A 26,097-nucleotide genomic window follows, 5' to 3' on the forward strand; every position below is an offset into this window, starting at 1 on the left:
TTTCACATTAAATATAAAAACACAGTCAATGAACAGCTAAGGACTGCGTACCCGTCAAGTCTATCCTTGCTGTTTTACCTAAGTGCATTTTCCTCCATTTTTTGGTTGATCTTTTTCGCTTATTACCAAATAAAATCCGACCACACCAGAAACAACTTATTTTCTTACCTGCACACATCGACTCTGATGACTTGTTTAAAGCGAGGATCTTTGTCGGGAATATTAACAACAAACTTCCATTGAGACTGATCTGTGAGGCCAGCTTCAGGCAGAATGAACATGGTTCGAATAGCACAGAGTGGTTCTTCTTCCTTCTGTCTCCGCCTTCTGTAAAGATGAACAGAGCTACTCTGACACTCGTTCGAATACAAAGGTCTAGGAAGTAAAAACAGAGCACCTTTTTTTAATATTACAAAAGTGATTCTACAGATATTTTAACTGTGCAATAAAATGTGAAACACAGATACGTCAAATTGATATTTTTATCTTATTTTGTCCTTCTTTTATTATTAACATAGTTCTAATATTTGAATCTCTAGAACCTAGATAAGCTTTCATCTGAAATTATACCGATGTTTATTCAATTGATATTTATACAAAACACTAAAAGATAAAAAAAATTAATATTCATAATTGAGAGGTTGTTTATTAACTTTCAGAGTTCAAGTTTGGTATTTGAAATTTTGTACACAAAAATTTATTAGAAATTTTGAATTTAAAATATTGTTTAAATATTTGATATAAAATATCAAATTTCCAACCTTCTTTTCAAACATTAATTTCAGAGCAAATAACTATAGGATGACAAAACAAAACAGGTAAGCCTTGTTCCACCAAAAGTTATTAAAACAATACTAATCATACACGTTAAACATTGTATTATACATACCTTTATTTAACATTACTGATCTGGAGTTGCAGCTTTATAGGAAAATGGTTAGGTTTGTTTGTTTGTTTTCGCACTTCGCGCAAAGCTACACGAGCTTACCGTCTCTAATTTTGCAGTGTAAGACTAGAGGGAAGGTGGCTAGTCATCACCACCCTAAGCAACTCTTGGGCTACTCTTTTACCAATGAATAGTGGGGTTGACCGTCACATTATAACGTACCCCAGCTGAAAGGGCGAGCATGTTTAGTGCGACGGGGATTCGAACTCGCGACCCTCAGATTACGAGTCGAGCGCTTTATCGACCTGGCCATGCCGGGCCAAATGGTTAAATATTGAAAACAAATTGTGGCCGCATTAGTAAAGTATGAAAGGAAGTGTACAATTTAAAATATTAAATTACGTCGGATTTTACCTTCACTTTAGGTTTTGCTTTTCAATTATTCTTGTTAAGTGAAAATCATTAGATAGAGATTATCAAATATGTACACTGAACTCAGCTGATTGTTGTTTGTGTTTCATGTTCCTAGCTGGTTCTTGTTGTATTAAACGCCTTATATAAATAGAGTTCCGATTACAGATATGGTTGTTGTATCCCAGCCAGCCTTTGGATTGAGTAACACGAAACACTTCGTCGTCAATGGATATGATAAATTGTTGTAATACTATTATTATATACTCTTCCAACTGTTGAGCATTACTAAGGGACTAGATAAATAATCTAGTGTTTAAAAATGTAATAGGCCTAATACTAATGTTTTATGAAAAGTACGGTTGTAATTTTTGATAGATTGTTTAAACAGAGTATTCATGATGAAACTTTGTAGAATGGACGGCAACTGCCTGTTGTGGAAACACAAGTGTAGAGGATGACGTTTCGAAAGTCCTCCGTCTTTCGTCTTCAGGTCAGTGTGTGTGAAACGAAACGGAACCTTGACAGGGGTTTACTTTAGAGAGAGAGAAGTCTGATGAATTCTCTCCCAACAGGGGTGTTCAGGAACGTTGTTGTTCCTCTTCGTCTCCGCTCATGGAAGATTATTTACCTTTATATGGGAGCTTAATTGTATTTTCATTTGACTTGTTTAAGGTGATGAAGTGAGGTAGGGCAGTATGAAAATAGCGGGTGAAAAAGGAGAGCAAAACAAAGGCGGCACAAGGGAAGTAGGCCAGGCCGGAGCCCGTAGGCAGTGTGTGTGTAGGTGTTGTCGGTCTTTTATAGTGTCCTGGTGGATTGTAGAGAGATTAGTTGAATTATCACTGTTTCTGATTGGAGGAGAGATTTCCTGTAGATTCAACCAATGGCAGCCACAGGTTACTCACCTCTAATCCAGAATCTCTTTTTAGTGAAGGTTTAATAGTGTTAATATAAAATAATTCTTTGATTTTTCTTGTCTTACAGTATTTGTCTGCGTCGATGATTCTAGTTTTCTCCCAGTTTATTCTGTGTCCAGTTGACGTGGCGTGCTTTTCACTGGCTGTTTTCATGAGTCTTGTACTATCTTTATGTTCCCACATGTAATCACTCTTCACCAGCTTGTACACGCCAGAACACTGCGGTGTATTATTACAGATAGAAGATCTGTCTTCTATTATATGAATATTATTTTTACAGAAATATTACTATACATAAAGTGAATACATACTTTTTTACTTAGTAACTTGATTACGGTGTACACACATTATCTTTCTCTGTTTTAAAATAACAAACTGTAAAGATGATAATATTTTAAATTAATATCACTCATATTGTAAGATCCTTCGTACTTGTCACTTTAAGATACATCTGGCTTCTGTTTTATATTTATGACTGAGAACATGGTAGATAAACTAAAAATGTTGTAAAACATCTAAACAAGTAGAAAATAGTCTTAGAAATTTGTTTAGTATTGTTCCACAAAAAAGTTACAAAGACGGTCAAATTTACTACCTATAACAACACATAGTTTGTTCTGATAACAAGGATTACATTCGTACATTACAAGGGAGAGTCAATATTGTAATAATAACAAGTGACCGGATGTAGCATTTACATCATTCAGACGAGACAATGACCCTTAATCTGGAAAGATGTAAAGTTTGCATGACTTGTTCTTATCTCATAAGAACAATCTAATTTTGAAAGACAGAGTAATAGATGTTAAAAACGACAAAAGCAAGAAGAGTTAGTGTAAGCACGGAGCTACGCTATTGGATTATCTGCTCTGTGTCAATTTTTCCCAATTCACAACAGGTAATTTTTGTCGCATCCCTTCAAAGTATACTTTTTTGAAATTTGTCACCAAAATATCATCATTTCTTATTTCCATATGCAGCAAACACGTTGCACCTAATACAGCAATGATCATTTGCACTCAGGTGTTCCCAATTTCCACCCTCTCAACAATTTCTTTATTAGAAGTTAAAATAAATCTAAAATAGTATTGTTTCTAGTATATTTCTTGACCAGTTGGTGAGAAGAAACATCTTGTACAGTTTTCAAAAACCTTTCTCCTTCATAAATTGACTTTAACATTTATCATTCTATACGAGTGAAATTAAAATCACCTATAATAAATTATGTACTCATTAGGCCCGGCATGGCCAGTGGGTTAAAGCGTTCGATTCGTAATCTGAGAGTCACGGGTTCGAATCACCGTCGCACCAAACATGCTCGCCCTTTCAGCTGTGGGAGCGTTATAATGTGGCCATCAATCCCACTATTCATTGGAAAAAGAGTAGCCTAAGAGTTGGTGGTGGGTGGTTATGACTAGCTGCCTTCCCTCTAGTCTCTCACTACAAAATTAGAAACGGCTAGCGCAGATATCCCTCGTGTAGCTTTGTGCGAAATTCACAAACAAACAAACACAAACAATATGCCCTCATTAATAGCTGAAATCTTAATTTTAGCATAACGTTTCTTACTTGTTCCACAAGTATCATTTGATGGTCTGTAACAAATCCCCACTAAACGATTTTTCTTTATATCCACTGACAAAATCCAAATGAATTAAATCACTTTGCTATTATCTGTGATATCCTCAACTTCAACAGGATGTAACTAAAATTTCACATATAAAACTACCCCTCTTTCGTACTCTAGCCCTAATAAGTAGCCTTTAACTATGTATTTCAAAGAAATCTCTGTCATCAAAATGATCTACATTTAACCAGGTTTTAGATATTCCCATTATATCAAAATCCTCCATTCTTACCAGTGTTCCTAAGTCACCCATTTTATATTTCATACTTCTAGCATTACAATAGTATCAATTAAACCTACACTTGTAACTACTTCTATATTTATTTTCTATGCTGAACGTTTTGTACCTTTTATTTTATTTGTGTCTAATTCGTTGTGGTTCTCATCACTGTCTACAGTTTAGTTCTAGTTTAAAACTTCCTTTATATCTGAGTCAAGAGCTATAGAAAAAACGCCAGCTTTATCTTATTTAAATGTAAACCGTCCGTATCAAAAACTCCCTTATTCCACTACACTGATTCCATAAGTCCAACTGCTCATCCTTGCGCCTATCATTTACCCCTAGCGACCTACGTATAACTTCATTCCCACATTTAATTCTGGGCAGTATCCCTCACAAAATAAGTTTTGACATTTTTTCTTTAAATGCATCTATTACGCTCTTGTACTTATTAGGTAGCTCCTTTGATCTACATTTCCCTGTGTCATTAGCCTCAATATGCACCGCAAAACTGCATCTCTGCTGGCTCCTGCTCTGTAAGTTATATCCTTCACCTGCGCCCTTGGGTAAAATTATGTGATTCTTTTCTCCCTATATAGCTCACAGGCTATTATATCCACATGCTTTGACAAGGAATCTCCTATAACCATAAACTCCTCTGACACTTTTACCTCCTGTTCTTCTAATAGTTCATCGTCTGCCGAAGCTAAGGGTTGAAATGTTTTGCTCAGTTGAACAGGCTCATTACAATTAAATTTACTCCTAATAATACTCTTTCTAACTTTACGAAAGTCACTGTTAGCTGATGTACTGTTTGCATGTAAGAGCTTTAGGTCCTCTTAAAATCCTACTAATATTTCCTACAGTCTATGTTTATCTTTATTCACTGCCTCTACTTTAATAATGGTACAGCTACGACAGATAGTGTTCGTACCTCTGCGTCGTCAGTAGTTTTTTCCTTTTAACTTAAAACATATCACGATTAGAATAATGAAAGTACAGTATATATTATAAATATTATACTAACACACATCTACATAAATTTTTATGTAAATTGGATGACAAATAAACTATTTATAAACAAATAACTAAACATAGGAGGGGCAAAAAGTGTTCGTGCGTCTACTTTAATGGTCAGTTGTGTAGCCTTTCAGGTGAATTACTTAGCGCAAACTCTCCTCATAGCCCTCCATGATCGTTTGACAGTACTCAACTGGTATTTTCTTCCATTCTTCTTTACCGAAGGCCTCCAATTCTTGCAAGTTTTTCGGATGACGCTGATGAACCCTGGTCTTCAACTCATGCCAAACGTTTTCAATTGGGTTGAGATAGGGTGACTGTGATGGCAACTCCAGAACGCTTATATGGTTCCTCTGCAACCAGGATTGCACATATTTCGATGTGTGCTTAGGGTCATTGTCGTGCTGGAAATCCAACGACGCCCAATCGCAAGTTCCGAGCATCATTCGTAATATAAGTGCCTAATATATCAACGTACTTTTCTTTTTCGTGATTTCGTTGACGCGGTGAAGGCTGCCTACACCAGAAGAGCTGAATTAACCCCATAGTATGATCGAGCCACCTCCGTGTTTAACTGTAGGGACGGTGTTCTTTGGAAGATTTCGTTTCCCCTTCTTACGGAAAATATAGCGAACATCATTGTGGACTAAAAGCTCGATTTTAGTCTCGCCTGACCAAAGAATACTCTTCCAACAGGTAAAGGGTTTATCTACATGCTTTCTTGCATACCTCAATCGTACTTCTAAATCAACAGGCTTTAAATATGGAGTTATACGAGGACGGCATGCTTTGAACCCAGAAGAACGTAACATGCTCGTAACTGCAGAGGTGCTTACTTCAACCCCAGTTTCCCTTACCAAATTCTGTATGTCATTACGTGTTAAACGAGGGTTCCTACTAACTTCTCTGAGAACCTTCCTCTTGGTTCTCTCTGGAATTGTGGTGGGACGTTCGGAACGAGGGAGGTTAGCAGTTGATCCTGTAAGCTTAAACTTGGCAATTATGCTTTGAACAGTAGATTTTTGCACATTAAGTTGTGTAGCAATATCGATAAGAGACACACGAGACTTGTATTTTACAATAATTCGGTTTTTTAAATCACTGAACAATTGTTTCCTGTTCGCCATGATGACCAAGCAAATAATGACGGAGACGGCGCTAAATTGCCAGAAGTACATTTTTTTGCTGGCTAACTTCCAATAATTATGAACCCAGTATCTAGTTCTGGAATGGTATAATGTAGTTTATTCGCCAAACTAAATAAAATTTTTACGGGAATATCATTTTTTTCACACGTTCTGAAATGTACGAACACTTTCTGTTCCTCCTATGTTTGGTTATTTGTTTATAAACAGTTTATTTGTCGTTCATTTTACATAAACACTTATGTAGATGTGTGTTAGTATAATATTTATAATGTACTACACTTTCATTATCCTAATCGTGATACTTTTTAAGTTATGAGGAAAAAACTACTGACGACGTAGGGGTACGAACACTTTCTGTCAAAACTGTAGCTTCCAATTTTTCCTTCAATCTTCTAACTCTACATACAAATTGCACATCTTCACACACAGCTTCCTTGAAAGTATGTGCCAATCAAATGTTCTCAAATAACATTCCCTCACTGCACCCATTACACCTAACAAACTGTTAAGTTTAATTTTCACACTAATCTCAACCATTGTATTTATATAAATACTCGATATAAAATACCAGTAGTCTGTCATCAACACTGTTACTGCTAAACCTAACGTTTAAAAAACTACTGCATTATTTTAGTTTTTATCACTAGTTTTATCTCTTAAAAATAAAACTTTAGTAGAAATAATAGTATCTAGTTTTGATGTTTACGTAATATATTCAATCTTATTTATATTACAACCTACCTGTGACTATAGGCTGAATCAAAACTGATGTATGTAAGTTCAAGTATACATGTTAATCCTTTAAACACGAAGAGACAATAAACTAACTTTAATCTTATTTTAACGCTGTAGTAAAATTTATACCACTAATCTCAAAGTTAAAAATTTGGCCACCTTACTTTTATTTACCAGTCTTATTATATCTAGTTATTCTTCTGTTCTTCAACACAGATTGCTACAGATTATAATATTAAATAATTTAAGAAAATCTGTAAGAATTTAGCTTTTTTATTTTTTCTCTTCCTTAGCGAACCTGGGATGGTCAGGTGGTTAAGGTACTCGATTCGAACTCTGAGGGTTGCAGGTTCGAATCCCGGTCACACCAAACATGCTCGCTCTTTCAACCATGAGGGCGTTATAATGTTACAATCAATCCTACTATTCGTCGGTAAAATAGTCCAAGAGTTGGTGGTGATGACTAGTTGCCTTTCCTTGCTAAATTAGGAACGGCTAGCACAGATAGTTCTCGAGTAGCTTTGCGTGAAATTGAAAACAAACCAAACTTCCGTAGCGCTCTCTAATATCAAATTTTGACCCTCTACAATTTATCAGAGCTTGGAACTGCTGGACTGGTATGGAACTAATGTAAAACAACAACAACATAAAAGAACAGCCAGTTAGACATAGAGAATATTTAGGAATTATTGAAAAATCAAAATGTTCTGAAATAGCTATCACATTCTTCAGGTCTCAATCCAACAGATATACTTTTGACAAGTATTTGGCCATTAATTTTGTGCCAAACGTGTCTAAGATTCAGAAAATATACAAGATATAATGAGCTCACATTTTTCTCTTAAGATGTAATGCGTTGCATAATAATTATCATAGACGTTTGAAAACTGTAACAAAAGGAAAAGGACACCCAAAATACTAAACTGGAGGTGACTGTACTTTTGTTTTTGATAAAATATTTACTCTTAGAATTTTTGAAAGTGTAATTCTAGCATTTTTGTTTATTAAAAGTGACTAAAGTTTATAAAATGCTTAACTTTAATTTGTTCCTTCAGTTATACAAAGCATACTAAGCCACTGTTTCTTTCTGCAACTGTACCATGCTAAATTAAAAGGACTACAGTGGTATTTTAGAGCTTCACGGTTGAGCGAAGAACTATCTTGGTAAAATGAAGTACAGAGGATTAACATATTTATGTTAGTAGAATGGATTATAACAGTATCATGGAGCTTCATAATTGAGTAAAATAACAATCTGTGGAGAATAAATAGACCACAGGAATGTCACAGATCACAGCTGTTAATCAACACAGCTTACCTATGGTGGTAATACGAATGAGAGTATGTCGGTGCGTAACCGATTTCGTAGCCTCGGTCGTAACCATAGTGGCTCCAGATTGGACGGTTTCGCTTATTGATCTCTTGCTGATGGGGTGTTTGGCTATTTTGTTCCACCTTCTTGGGATCTGGGGGAAGAAGTTTCATGTTTGGTTCAGAGTCCCCATCGTGTTCGTCAAAGAAGACGGACGTAAAATTGAAACTTACTGCTTTAGTTTCTGCCACTAGGTGAAATATGTATTCACTAAGAAGAAATGAAAAATAATTAAAGTTATTTATGCATTCAATCTAAATTTTTGAAGGACTTTTGATTTGATGTTAGATAGAAGAAAACGCATTAAAAAGTAAATAAGAATGATACGACAGAAATACATAAAATATTTATATACAAGCATAAACAGGTAAAATAAATACATAAAAAGAAATATGACTTAGTCAAGTGTGTTATGCGGTCATATTGTTACAACAACATATTCCTCATGTTGTGGTAATGCATTGTTAGAAGACCATATTTTGATGATGTATTCGGTTCGAACAAAAATAAATTGAAATAATATGTGTATTTGATATATTACGATATTGACCAACATTCAAGAACAACGAATGCTGCCTTATCCGGTTTGAACAATTGTATTAAAAGTAAAAAAGTGAAAATGTGTTTGATATTAAGTCATCGACCAGTCTTTACTATAAAGAGAGATGGTAAAATATTCTTGCCTGACAATAATCTCATTAGAAACGGTAGACAGAACATAAAAAACATTGTTTGTTTAATATCGTAACTGTAATTCCATTAAAAACAGTGTACCGAACGTAGATAAATAGTGCTTGTTTTACTTCGCTACAGTGAAATCTCTGTCTGAACAACCAAAACTCCGCCAGCTGTAGCTAGACGCGAAGGCCAAAAGGAGCAATGGCTGACCATCTATTCCGAAAAAGCACGACCCACTGCGGAAGGAAATCACAACCCCAGGTGGGATAATGTGGTTAGGATCGAAGTTTTAAACAGTAAAGATGTGGAGGAGGTTCATGAGAATCAGTGTATAGAAAAGTGCAGAAAGACCCTATGCAGAATCAAAGTCTCAGATGATGAATGAGGTCCAATATCTTTAAGGATGTTGGTGGCAAAAGTGCATGCAAATGGTTTTAGAGAGAGAAAAGATAAAACCATTTGCTGTGGTCCATTCAATAAACAATTGAGGGTAGTCTGTAGCTGCTGCTCAATAAACCTCATGCCCGACGACTGACATGAAATGTAGAAGTCGTCGACTTTGAATCCGTTTACAACTGTAGGAGGAAATTGTCAAATAATGGCATTAATCTTTATAATGAAAAATGTAACACTCAAGACAGAGTAGACAATGTATTACATATAGTTATATTAATTATACTTTAAAAACAGTATAGATAACAAATATATAAACAATAGATGTATGATAGTTGGAAAATAATCAGCCTATAAAAGAAAGTACCTATCGTGCAACGTCATGCTGTGTTACATGGCGACAGACCACGGTATTGAGTACCTGATGCTGCTTTAAGAGATAACAGACTACAATATTAAGTGCTTATCATGTAACGTCGTGCTACGTTACAGGATGATAGATTACAACACTATTTCCGTGGTTAAGAAATAACGGAGTCAACTGTGTTTACCTTGGGTAATAAGGAACATTTTCACATACTGTTCGTCCTGTCTCAGGACAGTACTGTGGCTTAGGGAGGAAGGAAGTCTTTGGCGCAGACGTCTTTGGATATTCGGAGTAATAAACGACTTCGCTCATACTTGGACGCCATGGTCCTCGGTATGGTGGGTGTGGGAACACTTGTGGAATTAACTGGACCAGAAAAACAATAATCGGACACTGGAAAAGGTATAAAGTTATTGTTCAGCATTACAAAATAAAGAAAATCTCCGAGAACAAATGTGTTGAGATGCTAAGAAGCAACTAGTGTAGTAAATCTAGACGATGCTTTATATATATATATATATGTTAACGGAACTACATAAATGTGATGTTTATCAGGTCATGGAAGATAAAATATATCAAATTTGTCACAAAATGAGGACTTTTGTGTGAATGAGTCATATTCACTTACCGCTTCAGTAGCGAAATTAATTAGGAAGTATGAACGAAGTATAATTTATGTTCCTCTAATGCAGTGGTTCCCAACCTTTTTTATGCCCCGCACTCCTAAAAAAATTAATATGTTCTCGCACCCCTCACAGTAATTATTTATTTAAGAATAAAGGTGAAGGTGGCCAAAACAAATGTTATCTCGCACCCCCTGGAACGCCATCTCGCACCCCTGGTTAGGAACCACTGCTCTAATGCTTTTGTTAAGGGGAACGTACTAAATTACACATGAATTATAACCTGTGAAACCAATTTAAGTAATCTTTAAATGATATAGATGAAGTACCTACCAGTCCAAAACGTTTCAAGTAACACTCATGTATTAAGAAGCCGCAAAAGCGAAATGTTGGTTTAAATAAAAATATATGTGTTTATATTTATTTGATGTAAAGTTAATTTTTTTCTTAATTGTATTAAAATGTGTAAATCCCTTCACTATTCACTTTCTGAAGTTAACGTTCACACCTGTTCCTATAGTTAGATTATTATCAAGGTCTGTACTAGATTGTCAAGTACTGAGCATACCATGACTTAATTATATCACTTTCGAAGAGCTTAGACTTTATATTTTAACCTTTACTAGTATCAATACATTTACGTACCGTCTTTCGAGTTTCCTCATAGCTCTTACTGAAGCATGAAATTTTGCCTCACCTGATGCAAAACTATGGTTTCTAACCTTATCCAGAGGAGCATTTTGTCCTGAAACAGGAAATCATCACACTACTACTGAGAATAGTACAACTGTTAAGACTTCTACTGACATTATGCTAATGTTGGCCCTGGACGAAGAACAGTAATCGCAGTGTAAACTATTAACACGTGATTACGTTCTGATGTTGATCATTCGTATGAAACTGAAGGGAAGTGGAGCAATTACATAATATTACCATTTTATACACAGTTTCATAAATTTGTTTTATACGTTTACAACATATTTGGAAATACAAGTAATAAATGATTTAATCCACAAAACAGGACATAATAGTTTCATTGAAACATAGTGATGCTTTAGAATTTCATAAAGTTCTAAGTGTGAATGTATTTCTGTCATAAAATATGAGTAACCTTCCATAAAGACAGGAGTCGGTCGCAGTATACTGTAAATCTGAAGGTTAACAGTGGCTTAAAAGTTGGCGGAAAATGTCATTGACTAGCTGTCTTTTACTTTGTATCAATTTAGGGTTACGGGCGTAGATGGCCCTTGTGCAGCTTTAAGCGAAAATTCATAACCAAACCAACCACAAAGACGTCGTGTAATAAAGAAACTTCTATATAGGTTTTGCAAAGTTATTATTTTGATAAAACAAGGCATGAGTAACTTATTGGAACTATAACCATAAAATGTAACTTTCCATCGAATTCGATTTACTATTCACATTTGTTTTGTAGCATACCAACAACTGATCATAGACGAATTACTTTTTTATTTTGATTATACTTGGAAACATTAATATTAGACCTATTACATTTTGTTGTCGCCAGATTCTTTATTGAATCGCTTAGTGTTATGCATATTTTATTTTGACCTGTGGGTATGGTTGCTATCGTCTTAGAATGTAACAGTTGTTGCAAACACGATAAATAAAGTAATAAAAAACAAACCCTTAGCTTTAAAGAAAGTTTTATGTTACAAACGTCTTTAAATTATTGATTGTTTTAACTGATTTATTATATAGCTTATAAATTTTGCTAGATAAATCTATTTTCTTTATTATTCCTAGCTGGTTTCTAACGCTTTTCATTTCCTTCGTTATTTATTCTTCAGCTAAGACTATTTCACTTCCTTATCATCGCTATTCTGGTCGAGGTAAGTTCTTTCCAGTCGGATCAAAACAATTTCATTTATGTTATTGCACACAGCGAGGTCTAACCATTTTATTTATCTCGTTATATCTAGCCATGTGTAGACATTTTTATTTATACTGTTAAATCCAGTTATGTATAGACTCTTTCATTTATTTGCCTTGTAACTTCCAGACAGACATCATGTCAACCATCTTGTAATTTCTAGAGAGGGTTAGACTATTTCATCTAACTTTTTTATTTTTGGCTAGGCCTGAACTTTTTCATCTACCTTGTTATTTCAAGATTAGCTAATATTTCTAACATGGCCTAGACTATTATATCTATCTTATTATTTCTAGCTTAATTAGAACTATTTCGCATACCTTTCTAGCCAGGACTAGACTATTTTATTATTTCCAATGCTTGCATTTTTCTTAATTTTAACTGAGCTAACGTAGTTTTTTATCTTGGTATTCCAACTGGTTTGATATTATTTTATTTCGGTCTATATTATTGGATTTGATTATTCCTTGTGTTATTAGTTAGATTAATTTCTGTTATCAAGTGATTACACTTTTTCGTATAAATTTTTCAATGTGTAGGTGTTTTCAATAACATTTAGTGAATACATATTTTTAGGTGTGTCGATATTGTTCTTTTAGCACTTATCACTTCAATTGAACTGTAATAATATGGAATATTCACACATATATAGTTGTTGTATAAGTGTGTGCATATTCTTCTTATAGCAAAGCTTCATTGGACTATCTGTTGAGTCCACCGAGGTGAACCGAACCTCAGATTTTAGGGTTATAAATTCGCAGACTTACTGCTGTACCAGCGGGGAATGTTGTATAAGAAACTCAAATTGTTATTTTAATTGAATCGTGACTTACACTAATTGAACTGTAACAAGATGTTATCAGAATATTGTTACATACTTAGTTCTCACTTGAAGAAAAGACTCATCGCCCGTTTATAAACAATAACAAAGACATTGTCATAAGATTCAATAAAGGGTAGCAGAATTTGTGCATATCTCGATTTGTACATAACTTATAACCAGATTTTTCCTGTGTTGTACTAGTTAAAGTTGTTTCCTTTTTATGTGGCCGTTTAAGTACGGTATATATATTATATATAGAGAGTGTTTACGATTTATGGTAAAAATATGCATGCTCAACTACTTTGCCTTTGGCTATTCCAATGGTCCGTGAACATGAATTAAAAATCCTAATTCTTATAGCGCAATTCAGTTAAAATGTGTTCATTTCTAAATGTGGATCGGAAGGTTGCGTTACGGGACTTACCAAAGTAAAGTTTTTCAATTGCGCTGTCATGAAAACATGCAATAAAGAATTCTTAGTGTTTTGAAAAAGGGAGTGGATGTACAACTGAAAGTAAAAGACAATGGTAATGCAAGCGGAAGTACCTTTTCAACGAAAAACTAGGGTTAACTTCCAGTCATACACTGGTGACAGGGAAGAAAGTTAAACTGATTGTAACGGAAATAACTCAATAACAGTTGAAGTAAAAACTTTTCTTAGAACTCTTAATAGTCTAATTCACACAAATATAGATTTGTGAGAGAGGTATTCATAAACTTTCTCTAAAACACAGTCGAACACAAAACCAGCTTTCAAAAGCTACAAAGGCTGTACCTGGCTGGCAATAAATGGAATTATTTTATTTACTTAGACTGATTCTCTCTACTTAAGTATCTATAAAAGTTTGGCTTTTTTATTATTGTTTTGTTGGCGATATAATATATATTAAAAAGGTTACTGAGCATGTTGTAGAAATATTCTCAAAGCATTTACAGTGGTTAAAGATTACAGTCCGAGGAATCGAGAAATTTTTTCAAAGAAAATTATGCTTACTCTTTGTCTAACTTTATGACACTACTATACAACGCTGAGTGCCTATTTGTATAGACTTGATACCAATAAAACATGACTCCATCAAGATAAAGCATTCAACTACATGTCTAAGTCAATGTATCAATTCCTCCATAATATTCAACTATAAATGGGAATTCATGTTATGTTATTCACAAACATTTTCTATGAACTAGGGGTTGATGAAATAAGTCCTCTGTGCATACTGTTGATGGATTCTTGGAAAGCATGTAAAGTGGAGGCGGATAGTACTGAGCAGAAACCTTCTTAAGAGAAGTGGGCTATAACGAAAATTATCACAAAGAACATCATCGGTGGAAGAAGAGGGGGGTTAAGGCCCAGAAACACATACTTGTACTGTCCTTACTGACCAGAAATACTCTTAATTACAAGAGAATACTCTTAGTTACTTGAAATTGACAGCAAAAAAATGAAACAATATTTTCCATATCAACCTGATTATTCCTCGTCAAACTGGAGTGCGTCTCCAATCAAATCGTGCATCTTTCTTTACTAATAAAGTCAGGAGCATTTCAAGCGGAGCAGAGTATTAAAGTTATGGGAAGAAATTTGTAGAAATGTTTTCAAGATTATCTGGGATTTGGTATTAACTTCGGTTACCATGAAGGGTACTAATTATTGAGTAGATAGAAAACACTGAGTAGAATTAAAAACACAATGCTACAGATCAGTTTGTGAAAAAGCAAATAAAGAGGATGAGCCGTAATTGAGATGGTATCTGCATTAGTATTATTTGATATTAGGCCTAAATTTCTGCTGCACACAATACCAGAAGTAACAGTAATTATAATGTTAACTGCTTTACTGTCAAATTAAAAGTTCCTGATAATAGTGTATGAATTAATAAGTTCAATTTGTTAATTTTGAGAGGTTTATATTAGGTTTAGCTCATTACACTTTCATTCTGTTGGACAAGTCTTTCAACTAACAAGCAAAGAATATTCAGTAAACTTCCAATTGCTTTAAGAAATTTAACAGTTGAGATGGAATATATTTAACTTGTTCAAGTGCATATCGTTTTTCTTTAAATAATAATACTTTTTATCATTATATTATAAGCCCAAGAGCAGCTGATAGACGTTTAGTAACATTATGCATAGAATTAATTGAATAAAATATCATAGGTTAAGCCACTTTGTATGTTTCTAAACACATAAAAATGTGAGCGATAAAAAAGCTCAGAAAATTGGAAAATTAATTGATAAGGCAAATATAAACGATGGTTTAACTTACCCTAAATACGTGAAGACCTATTCAATTAATCTATACTTGATATTGAACACAGATGTTTGGATTTTGTTTTGTAAACAAAGAAAGTGTTATGCGTGATTTCAGTCTTTTAAAACTGCTAGAACTAGAGCGTTTTTGGAGTAAACCAGGTAAGTTACCACTAGTTGTTTTATATCAGTTGTGAAGGAGTATGTTCAACATGAGGATCTTCAAAACACCCCCCGCTGGTACAGCGGTAAGTCTACGGATTTACAACACTAAAATCAGTGGTTTGATTCCCCTCAGTGAACTCAGAAGATAGCCCGATGTGGCTTTGCTATAACAAAACATACACACATCTTCAAAACAATGAATGAAACTCATTAAATGAGTCAATCTTAGAAAATTAAGGACAGACCTGGGTTTCCCAAGCGTCAGATTGGCTTCACGCCAACAAAAATGAATATTCTTCATATTAATTCAATAAAAGAAGAAAACTGCAGCGTAAATGAAACAACACATAAAAATATGTTTAGTTGTAATTAAATCTTCAAGTAGACCACATTTTGGTTACAAAATTTTACTGAATTTGCACAAAATTTTCTATCTCTTTATATTATATGGATATTACTTCAAATATTGCAATAGTTAAATCTACCTTCTCGATCCATTAAAAATATTTCTTTGTAGTGAAGATGCACTCAGTTAGTCTCGGCTAGTTAACACATATAATTACAGGAACTGGTAGTTGAAATCAGGTCAAACATTCATACAGCCGTTACTGGTTTTTCCTGATGCATGGATTAATATGTAATTAGTACTCACCTGCATTATTAAGAAAAAAACACTTCTAAACACATGAGCTAACTTGAAACACAAACAATGAGATAACGACAAAGACCACTATACAGATCCTTATTAGTCCGTTGTAAAACACTGTCAAAAATTTAGTATTTGATATCAGTATGGTTTCATTTGAAATTTGTTCAAAGCTAAACAGGGTCTATCTTCACTAATTGTCCTTAACCTAATCATGATAGAATAGAGGAAAGACAGCTTGTCAACACAGCCCATAACCAATTTTTGGGCAACATTTCTATCAACGAATAATGACAATGGCCGTCATATTATAATGCCCTCACGTTTGAAACGATGAGCGTTTGTGATGACAAATATTCGAACCCTCAACCTTCAGATTGCAAGTCAGGCGCCTTAGCTTCCAAGGCATTTAATAATAATAATAATTACAGGACAACTTTGAAAGAAAGGGCATCAGTGACAAGAAATCGTACAATCCAATTTACAATAAAAACTATTACACGTTGAGGAAAATGTTAACATCTTCTAGAACGTTTTAATATTTTGTTATTCAGTGGCAACTAAATCTTCATATCGCAGTAGTAGAACACGTTATACAAGGAAATTTCTGAAACACAGTGAACCAAACAAGTAAATAGTTTGCTTTGACACTATTATGTTTTCTGCTAGGTGGTTATGACGCTCGATTCGAAATCGAAGGGTCACGGGTTCGAATCCCTATCACACTAAACATGCTCACCCTTTCAGCCGTGGGGGCATTACAATGTTACGGGCAATTCCACTATTCGTTTGTAAAAGAGTAGTCCAAGAGATGGAGATGATGCCTTCCCTCTAGTTTTACACTGTTAAATTAGGAACGGCTAGCGTAGATAGCCTTCTGTGTAGCTTTGCACGAAATTCAAAATAAACGAACAATTATTTTTTCTTCAGGCAATGTGTAAATAATAATTTCACCTTTTCTATCTTGCTACTGAAATGAATCTCCTGTTAGTAATATTTTGTATTTATTATTTTAGTGAAGTTACTTTGTACTTGACTGTACAGGTAATGATCTCAATAATTTCATAACATATACCAGCAAAAGTAACAAAACGCATTTTTAATATAGCCAACAGTAAATTTGTATGTACTTAACATACATGCTTGAGCTTTGCCTTAGTTTTTGGTTTTTATGTACATCTGAGCTTTGGTGAAACGTACATTGCTTAAATGGCGTTATAAATGACTTGGAAAATAGCCATGTTTGATAAAAATGGGAAGTTTATAGTTATAAAATGTAATTTTTCTAAGTTATGTCACAGTTCAACTGATTTCCTTATGTTACAACATTTTTATAAACACTAATTAAAATTGATTTATTCAAAACAATGAAATATCAAGTATGATAATCTCTATGAAACTGATAGAAGATTTTATTTATTTAACATATTCCAATCATACAACTTATCTTTGATATAAGCCGTTCTTTATAGTAACACGCAAGGATAACCCTCGTGTAGCTTTGCGCGAAATTCAGGAAACAAAGAAACAAACGCAATATAATCAAGAAATATTTTTCTTCTATGAGATATTTGTTCAATCATCGCATGTCTCAAACGATCGGAGAATGACTCGACTATTCATGCTATTCCATACGAAGACCTACGGTCAGTTTGATAGGCACAGCTCCTATGGATTTATGTCCAATCGAAAATATGTGAAAACTAGCGGTTGTAAATCACTGTCCTGGTATATAAGATGGATTATGGAAATGATGCATGGAGGATTTAGACATGATATTCATAGTACGAAGTATTTTGAATGAAAACTACGCTGCATTGCTACCCGTGAAGATGCACGATTGACAAACAGAGCATTTTTGTTTGTTTGTTTTGGAATTTCGCACAAAGCTACTCGAGGGCTATCTGTGCTAGCTGTCCCTAATTTAGCAGTGTAAGACTAGAGGGAAGGGAGCTAGTCATCACCACCCACCGCCAACTCTTGGGCTAATCTTTTACCAACGAAAAGTGGGATTGACCATCACATTATAACGCCCTTACTGAAAAAAAAGAAAAGAACACTGGGAGGGCGAGCATGTTTGCTAGCGCGCGACTCGGGCGCGAACCCGCGACCTAGAATATTTCATACACTCACCTCCCCCAAAAAAAACAACAACACTCTAGTAGATTACGAAGCGCACGCCTTAACGCGCTAGGCCATGCCAGGCCTGACAAACAGAGCATAAAAATACCAAGTGACGTGGATTATTCCCGCGCGGTGTGGTTCCAAATTTACTTTAATATAACGTACTCAATTTTGCATAAGTGAAAAAAAAAAAAATTGGTTCAAATTAGATTTTACAATCCTAGGAGAAGTTATTCTAAGAATACTATCGCAATTGTATTAAACAAGATATATAAACGTATTAAATTTCTCTTAAATTATCATAACTTAAAGTGGGACAAAAAAAAATAAGGGGCAGAACTTGAACAGCGATTAAGAGATGATAATAAAATGTACAATTAAATTCAAATTAAGTACATCAAGCAAAAACAATATTCCTGACCGTGCCAGTGTTTGACCTCATGATAACCATCAACAAGCATAAAATGGCCATTAATGAGAACGTTTGTTCTTAATACAGAGAAAAAAAAAAAAAGTTCTCATGATGTTCAACCATCAGTAGTTCCTTTAAATGATATATGATGTTACACAATTTGTAACCAAAATAATTTAATATTAACGCTTTACACAGTTGGTAATCCGTTATACACCCTTTCTTTGTGAGTAAATAAATACATCACATTTTTTGTTTGTTGACTTTCGAGCCTCGTGCACCTCAGATGTTGAAGTAATTTAAAAAAAACACAAAAAACGTCGCAGCGTCCATCATACGATTCTTAGTTTATAGCTCGAATAAAATATTTCACAAACACAATGAACGTGTGCAATGTTTTTTGTTGTTTGTCCTTCCTATTAACAGTCCTATTACATCTTGTCTTTTGTATCCAATGTTTGTCAGTTTTCCTTCTTTCAGAAAATGACCGACTAAAAACCGAGTATGTTTCATTCATAATATTGATCTTAGAGTAAGCCGTCAAAATGTTATCAGTTCTAGGTAGAATTATGTGATTATTCCCAATGACAATCAAATATAACACTCTAGGGTTATAGTCATAGAAACTTCTAGCAAGTGATAAGTAGTACTTTATTAATAACATCATAAATTATCTGGCAGTTATTAGAATATTATTATATTGAAATTACAATTGGGATTAATACAGTATACTTTAAAATATATTCCTCGGTAGGATTGTTTGTTTGTTTCTTTTTGAATTTCGCGCAAAGCTACACGAGGACTATCTACGCTAGCCGTTCCTAGTTTAGTAATGTAAAACTAGAGGGAAGGAGCTAGTCATTACCACCTACCGCCAGCTCTTGGGCTATTATTTTACCAACGAATAATAGATTGATAGTATAATTATAACGCCCCCACGGCTGAAAGGGTGAGCATGTTTGGTGTTAGTGGCTCAGTGGCTACAAACAAGTTACAACATTCCCAGAATGAGACTGTGTAATTTGTATTTATAATAGTATTGTGTTAGTGGCTACCAGCAAGTTATAACATTCCCAGAATGAGACTGTGTAATTTGTATTTATAATAGTATTCTGTTAGTGGCTACCAGCAAGTTACAACATTCCCAGAATGAGACTGTGTAATTTGTATTTATAATAGTATTCTGTTAGTGGCTACCAACAAATTACTACATTCCCAGAATGATAACGTGTAACTCTTTTCAACTCCATGTTAATTTTCTTATATTAGTTTCTTATTTTTATCTATATAAGTTTTCGTCGTCTGCGTCAGTTTCTGATATCAGCTCATTTACATTTTCTATATTTGTAATATAAACATTAAAATTATCATTGACTAATAACAATTTTTCCGGTACATAGAAACCATTTTTGTGTCTATTAATAATATTACACAGGGTGTTCGGAAAGTCACTGTGCACTTATATATTTATTAACAGACACGTTTCAATATAGAATACAGGAGGTAAATATGAATGACAATTATAAACAATGTTGAAAGTGACCCCTGTTGGCATCAATACAGGCCTGGATCCTTCTTATTTTGTTTCTAAACACCGCTATCAGTCGCTGGCTTGAAATAGACTGAATGAATGCTGATTACAAAACTGCACAGTGACTTTCCGAACACCGTGTTTGAAGATTCTTCATCGACTTCGGTTTTACGAAGCATTTGTGATACATTATTAGCATCATTATTATCAGCTATATGTTTAAATTTTTAAACTATTTTTTTAGGGTACCATAATTATTATAATTCAAAACCTTTTCACATGAACTTACAGGACTCTGAGATGTTTTCTTATATAGGTAACATATTTAAACCAAAATATCGTTTACTGCTATTAAGGAGTTCTTATAATTTCGAAACTTTTATTAAAATCATTTATCATTCCCTTTCTCTTTTCAACTAAAAACAAACAGACTTCATATGTTTTTATTGGAATTGCCAGAATAACTCAATCTTTAACTTTGCCACATTATTATAGGACTTGTGGTTTGAAACATTGAAACGATTATCGGATACAATTTTCCGTAACTTGTATATTTAACAAGACATCCAGTTTTCTTATTGATGTTATTAAATTCGGATGCTAACAAAGCTTAGTAATATCTGGAATAATCTAATGCCCCATCTTTAAACAAAACACAGTAATTGTCAACAGGATAATCATCCTTTTTAATTCTAGTCCAAGTTCTGGATATATCATGAGTATCAAAAATCATATTGTTTTCGTTTTGATTATTTACTTTATACTGAAATTGCTGAGCAACATAAATGTTTCTCGTTTCATTACTTGTATTGCGTATGATATCCTCACCTTTGACTGATTTTGAAAATTTGTTTTAATAACTTTTGCATCATTCCAATTAATTTCAACATTTGTTCGAGGATTTAGGGTAAAACAGCTATTGACGAATGTTACACTGTCTGTTTTAGTTAACAAACCATCATTCTTTCTAACTTTTAACTGGACATATATATATCTAACTTATAGTTAAATAAATCCAAATGCTTTATTACCTAGATATCGATATAGACGTTTAATTATATGTCACTCTGGCGGTGGAAAACAAGTTTCTTTATAAGCCTAGTCTTTAATCAATTAAACTATAATAATGTATATTTACATGTAAGAGGTTTAGAAAAACCTAAGAATAAAAAACTACTAGACATTTGCGATGTTTAATGAAATAAATGAAAATGTCTTACAATCTATCAGAAACCAAAACAAGAAAAAAGTAAACTGCAGAATTATATTAAAAATTGAAGAAAGAGACACTATTCTTTAATAACGTATAGAATATGATACTTGTTTATAGTTTGTATTTATTCAGTGAACAAAAATCTTGTTATATTTTTATGATTGCATAACTGAACTGAAACAAGGTACAATAGTTGACTTTTTTATTAGAAATAAAAAGAAAAATACTTCAATTATTTGGTTATCATAATTTATTCAACTTCAGTTGATATCAGTAGGGACTGTAACTACGGTGTCTTTTTCTACCCTTAAGCTAGAGAAATAAGACCGATTATTAGAGAAATGAATAGATCTAAGAGTATATTAAAGAAGTTAAATAAGTATATCTGGTAATTCTTGAAAGCAAAAAAATATTTTATTATAAGATCCTGAAATAAGTTATAGAAAGAGTTTTACTTACTTTATAAATTATGGAGGAGTACTTAAAGAATAAAATATTTGGTATTGGAGAATTTTTAAATTTTATCATAATATTAATATAGTTTTAAATTTTTATTCACTGCTTTTGGTTTAGGATCTCTTTGAATAGTATTAAGTTCAGGAGCCAGTGTCATTGAAGTAATTGATAGATATCTTAGAATATTATCTAGAAGAGTGGTAAAAAATGTAAAATAATACTGAACTGAAATTTTTGAAAAATAAACAGATATTCAAGTAAAAAAAAGAGAGTTGTTCGAAACAGAGAAAAACAACCCAGAAAGAATTTAAAGTCCTATATGAACAGACCATAAGTCATATAAAATTATATATTGAAAAATTAAAAAGTTTTAAGAGGTACGTTTAAAGTTACAAATATAAGTGGTGAAGGGTTATTAGACGAATTTGCGAAAATAATTAAGAAAATGAAAGGTTTGTTTTTTGAATTTCGCGTAAATCTATACGAGGGCTATCTGCTTTAGCCGTCCCTAATTTAGCAGTGTAAGACTAGAGGTAAGGCAGCTAGTCATCGCCACCCAACGCCAACTCTTGGGCTACTCTTTTACCAAGGAATAGTGGGATTGACCGCACTATATAACGCCCCCACGGCTGAAAGGGCAAGCATGTTTGGTGTGACCGGGATTCGAACCCGCGACCCTCAGATTATGAATCGAACGACTTAACCCACCTGCCCATGCCGGGCCCTTTTTTACTGAGTCCATCAACGGGAAACGATAAAAGAAGGAAATTACGCTAGAAAGTTATCAGACACACTTTATAAAGAATGATAACAAATATTGAAGTATAAGGATATTGTAGAAGATTTTAAGTATATAATAAATGAGTTATATTACAGTGAGCATGTATTTTAAAAACTGAAAACAGCATACAAATTGGCAAAAAGCTGTTTCGCTTAATATCGATAAATCTAAAAATCCTAATTACCAAATGTTTCTAACAAAGGCATGATTAAAACAAATGGAGGCTGTTTTACCCTTTTGTATTCCATTGTTAATAACAGCTGGCATTGCGATTGCAGTTTGTTCAGTTTGAAGATGAGGCTTTTGGAACATAAAAAGGGTAATGGATAAAATTAATGGTTCTGATTATAAAAATAAAAACTTGAGAAAGTCGTTGTTGTTGTTTTGAATTAAGCACAAAGTTACACAATGGGCTATTTGTGCTCTGTCCACCACGGGTATCGAAACCCTGATTTTTAGCGTTGTAAGTCCGCAGACATGCCGCTGAGTCACTGGGGGTAAAAAACTTGGGAAAGGGGTAATTCAAAATTCAGAAGTATCACGTTGAGTAATGAAGATATAGAAAATAATGGAAGAGAAAAATGATGAAGAGGTGTTAACATTCTTCATCTATCATCTAAGGAGATTAACTCACTTGAAAAAGAATTGTTAACCTGCCCGTAATTTGAGGATTCCGGCTTCAAATCCCCGTCCCACCAAACATTTCAGCCGTGGGCGCGTTGTAATGTGACGGTCAATCTCACTATTTGTTGGTAAAAGAGTAGCCCAACAGTTGGCGGTGGGTAGTGATGACTAGCTGCCTTCCCTCTAGTATTACACTGCAAAATTAGGGACGGCGAGCGCAGATAGCCCTCGTGTAGCTTTGCGCGAAATTCAAACTAGTAAACAATTTAAATAATACAGATGTTATTTAAGGAACAAAAGTTTAATAGTACACGTTAACTATTTAAAAATGAAAGTTTCCACAGTCTCAAAATGCAAGGAAGAAGTTTGTTCTTCTTACTAATTTACTGTATAATAATAGAGTGTCGTGGGACTGGGATAAGTATCATACATTCTAAATGTTTCTACGTTCAATTATATAATCATTATGAGTGCAATATTTGAAATCGAGTTATGAACTATGTATACATTTTTTCAAAACCTTATGATAAAATATTCATGGTAATTAATTTAAAGATCTTCACGTTATATATTAACGACATTTCCTTCTGATCATTTTTATGCACATAATATTTGAAAATTATTGTTAACTTTAATTATTTCAGTATATTCATGAATATTGAAACCGTTGGCGTGTGGAGATTTTACTGAAACAACAGTTTCTTCCGATTAAGTCATTTAAAAGAATCATTAGTATGTTGATTTAAAAGTCAAGGTTATTTTTAACATTCTTTGGGTTAATTTATTCTATATTTTAGATTTCTTCTCCTATGTTTCTCCTATATAAATATTTTTTATCCGAATATCGTTTTGTGTTTTCTCGAAGTAAATTTAATCGTTAGTTATAATTGGTGTCTGCTTAACCTTCCTCACTACTCCATATATGGGAAAAAATATTTTAGTTTTGTTTTCTAAACTGTTGCATTATTTGACAAAATAAGTATTCATAACTAAATATTTATTGTGTATTATCGAACCTTAGTTGTTTTGTTCTTCAATACAATTGTGTTATTCAAACTTACAGAAGAGTCATCGCAGTGTTAAAGGTTATACTATAGATCAACAACATTCGTTTAGTAGCCCAGTGACCATCAACAGTCAATAATGTTCCCACACTATATTACGATTGTACAGCATTCCTTCAATGTCTCCAAGACCACAAACAATTTACAGAATTCACACAGTAATACCGGGTATATGACGGTTGTACAGCTATTCCTTAGTGACTCCAGGACTGTCAACAAGTTACAACATTCACACAGTAATACGGGTATATTATGGTTATACAGCGTTCGTTTAGTGGCACTATAATCATGAACAATTTACAACATTCTTTATCATACCATAGCTTATGTATAATAGAGAATTAATGTGACCTAGGATTCTTCTTTTACTGTATAATCAACAGTTTACAACATTCACACAGTTCCTTCATTAGCTCAATTACTATTTACAATTTGTATCATTTTTACAAAGATACTATGAATCTTATAATTCCACACTATTATAAGGTGGTTCCATGATCATCAACACACTATTATAAGGTGGTTCCATGATCATCAACACACTATTATAAGATGGTTCCATGATCATCAACACACTATTATAAGGTGGTTCCATGACCATCAACACACTATTATAAGGTGGTTCCATGATCATCAACACACTATTATAAGGTGGTTCCATGATCATCAACACACTATTATAAGATGGTTCCATGATCATCAACACACTATTATAAGGTGGTTCCATGATCATCAACACACTATTATAAGGTGGTTCCATGATCATCAACACACTATTATAAGGTGGTTCCATGATCATCAACACACTATTATAAGATGGTTCCATGATCATCAACACACTATTATAAGGTGGTTCCATGATCATCAACACACTATTATAAGGTGGTTCCATGATCATCAACACACTATTATAAGGTGGTTTCATGACCATCAACACACTATTACAAGGTGGTTCCATGATCATCAACACACTATTCTCATAACGATACTTAACAGCTTATTCTTTTGCAGCATTCATTTAGTTGTCCTGTGACCATCGACAATTTATAACGTTTTTACTATATAGTATAATGTATACAATTACGATAAAAATAGCACTAATATACATGAATGGTGCCGTTGTAATATATTCTGTGCCTTTAGAAATATTGTCATTATTTATTTGCTTTTATATATACAGTAATTTTAGTAGTAGTGTCATTATGGGAGTCTTGCAATGTGTACATTATCAGTACATGAATATTATACACTTATACTGAAAACAGTGTCAGAAAAGCTTTGCTGTTGAATCATGTCCAGTCACAAGAAGCTCCCGTGCATAGTCACCCTGGCAATCTACAGTTTCGCTGCAGTACCTACACCATTCTATTGTTCTCCCTTTTATCATTATGTTTATTATACATAAAGTACTGCAGTTATCAGCAAAATTTAACTCTTCTGTTTATCTATGGGTTCATCTTTAAAGTTTAATCATAATTATAAATAACACCATCATGTTCGCATCTTTCAATGATGTTACTTATGGAACAATGCTAAGTTTTTGAGATAGTGAAGCCATTGTACAGATTCTATATCTTAATAATAAATTGGACAAATCTACTAAGAACTCGAAATGGTTACTTTAATGCAAAGCTTTCTATAATAATGTTAAATTCTTAGTTATTTCAGGATTTTTTTAATTGTTACACATTAAAATTGATTGATTGCTTGGAAT

General features: G+C 33.5%; 1 protein-coding gene across 2 annotated transcripts in view; it reads right to left on the bottom strand.

The window, feature by feature from the left end:
* The window catches only part of LOC143251452 (uncharacterized), a 44,220-nt gene that overhangs the window by 2,539 nt on the left and 15,584 nt on the right, over window positions 1-26,097 (bottom strand). The window contains exons 2-4 of one of the 2 annotated variants that reach the window (XM_076502752.1): window positions 9,962-10,170; window positions 8,286-8,549; window positions 169-327 (exon numbers count right to left, since the gene is read on the bottom strand). In XM_076502752.1, coding sequence (XP_076358867.1) covers window positions 169-327; window positions 8,286-8,549; window positions 9,962-10,170 — 632 coding nt within the window. Of the gene's footprint in view, window positions 1-168; window positions 376-8,285; window positions 8,550-9,961; window positions 10,171-26,097 lie in introns of both variants that reach the window. The other variant, XM_076502751.1, reaches the window with a different exon arrangement.

The sequence above is a fragment of the Tachypleus tridentatus genome, chromosome 6 (assembly GCF_004210375.1).
Source record: "Tachypleus tridentatus isolate NWPU-2018 chromosome 6, ASM421037v1, whole genome shotgun sequence".
Classification (NCBI taxonomy): domain Eukaryota; kingdom Metazoa; phylum Arthropoda; class Merostomata; order Xiphosura; family Limulidae; genus Tachypleus; species Tachypleus tridentatus.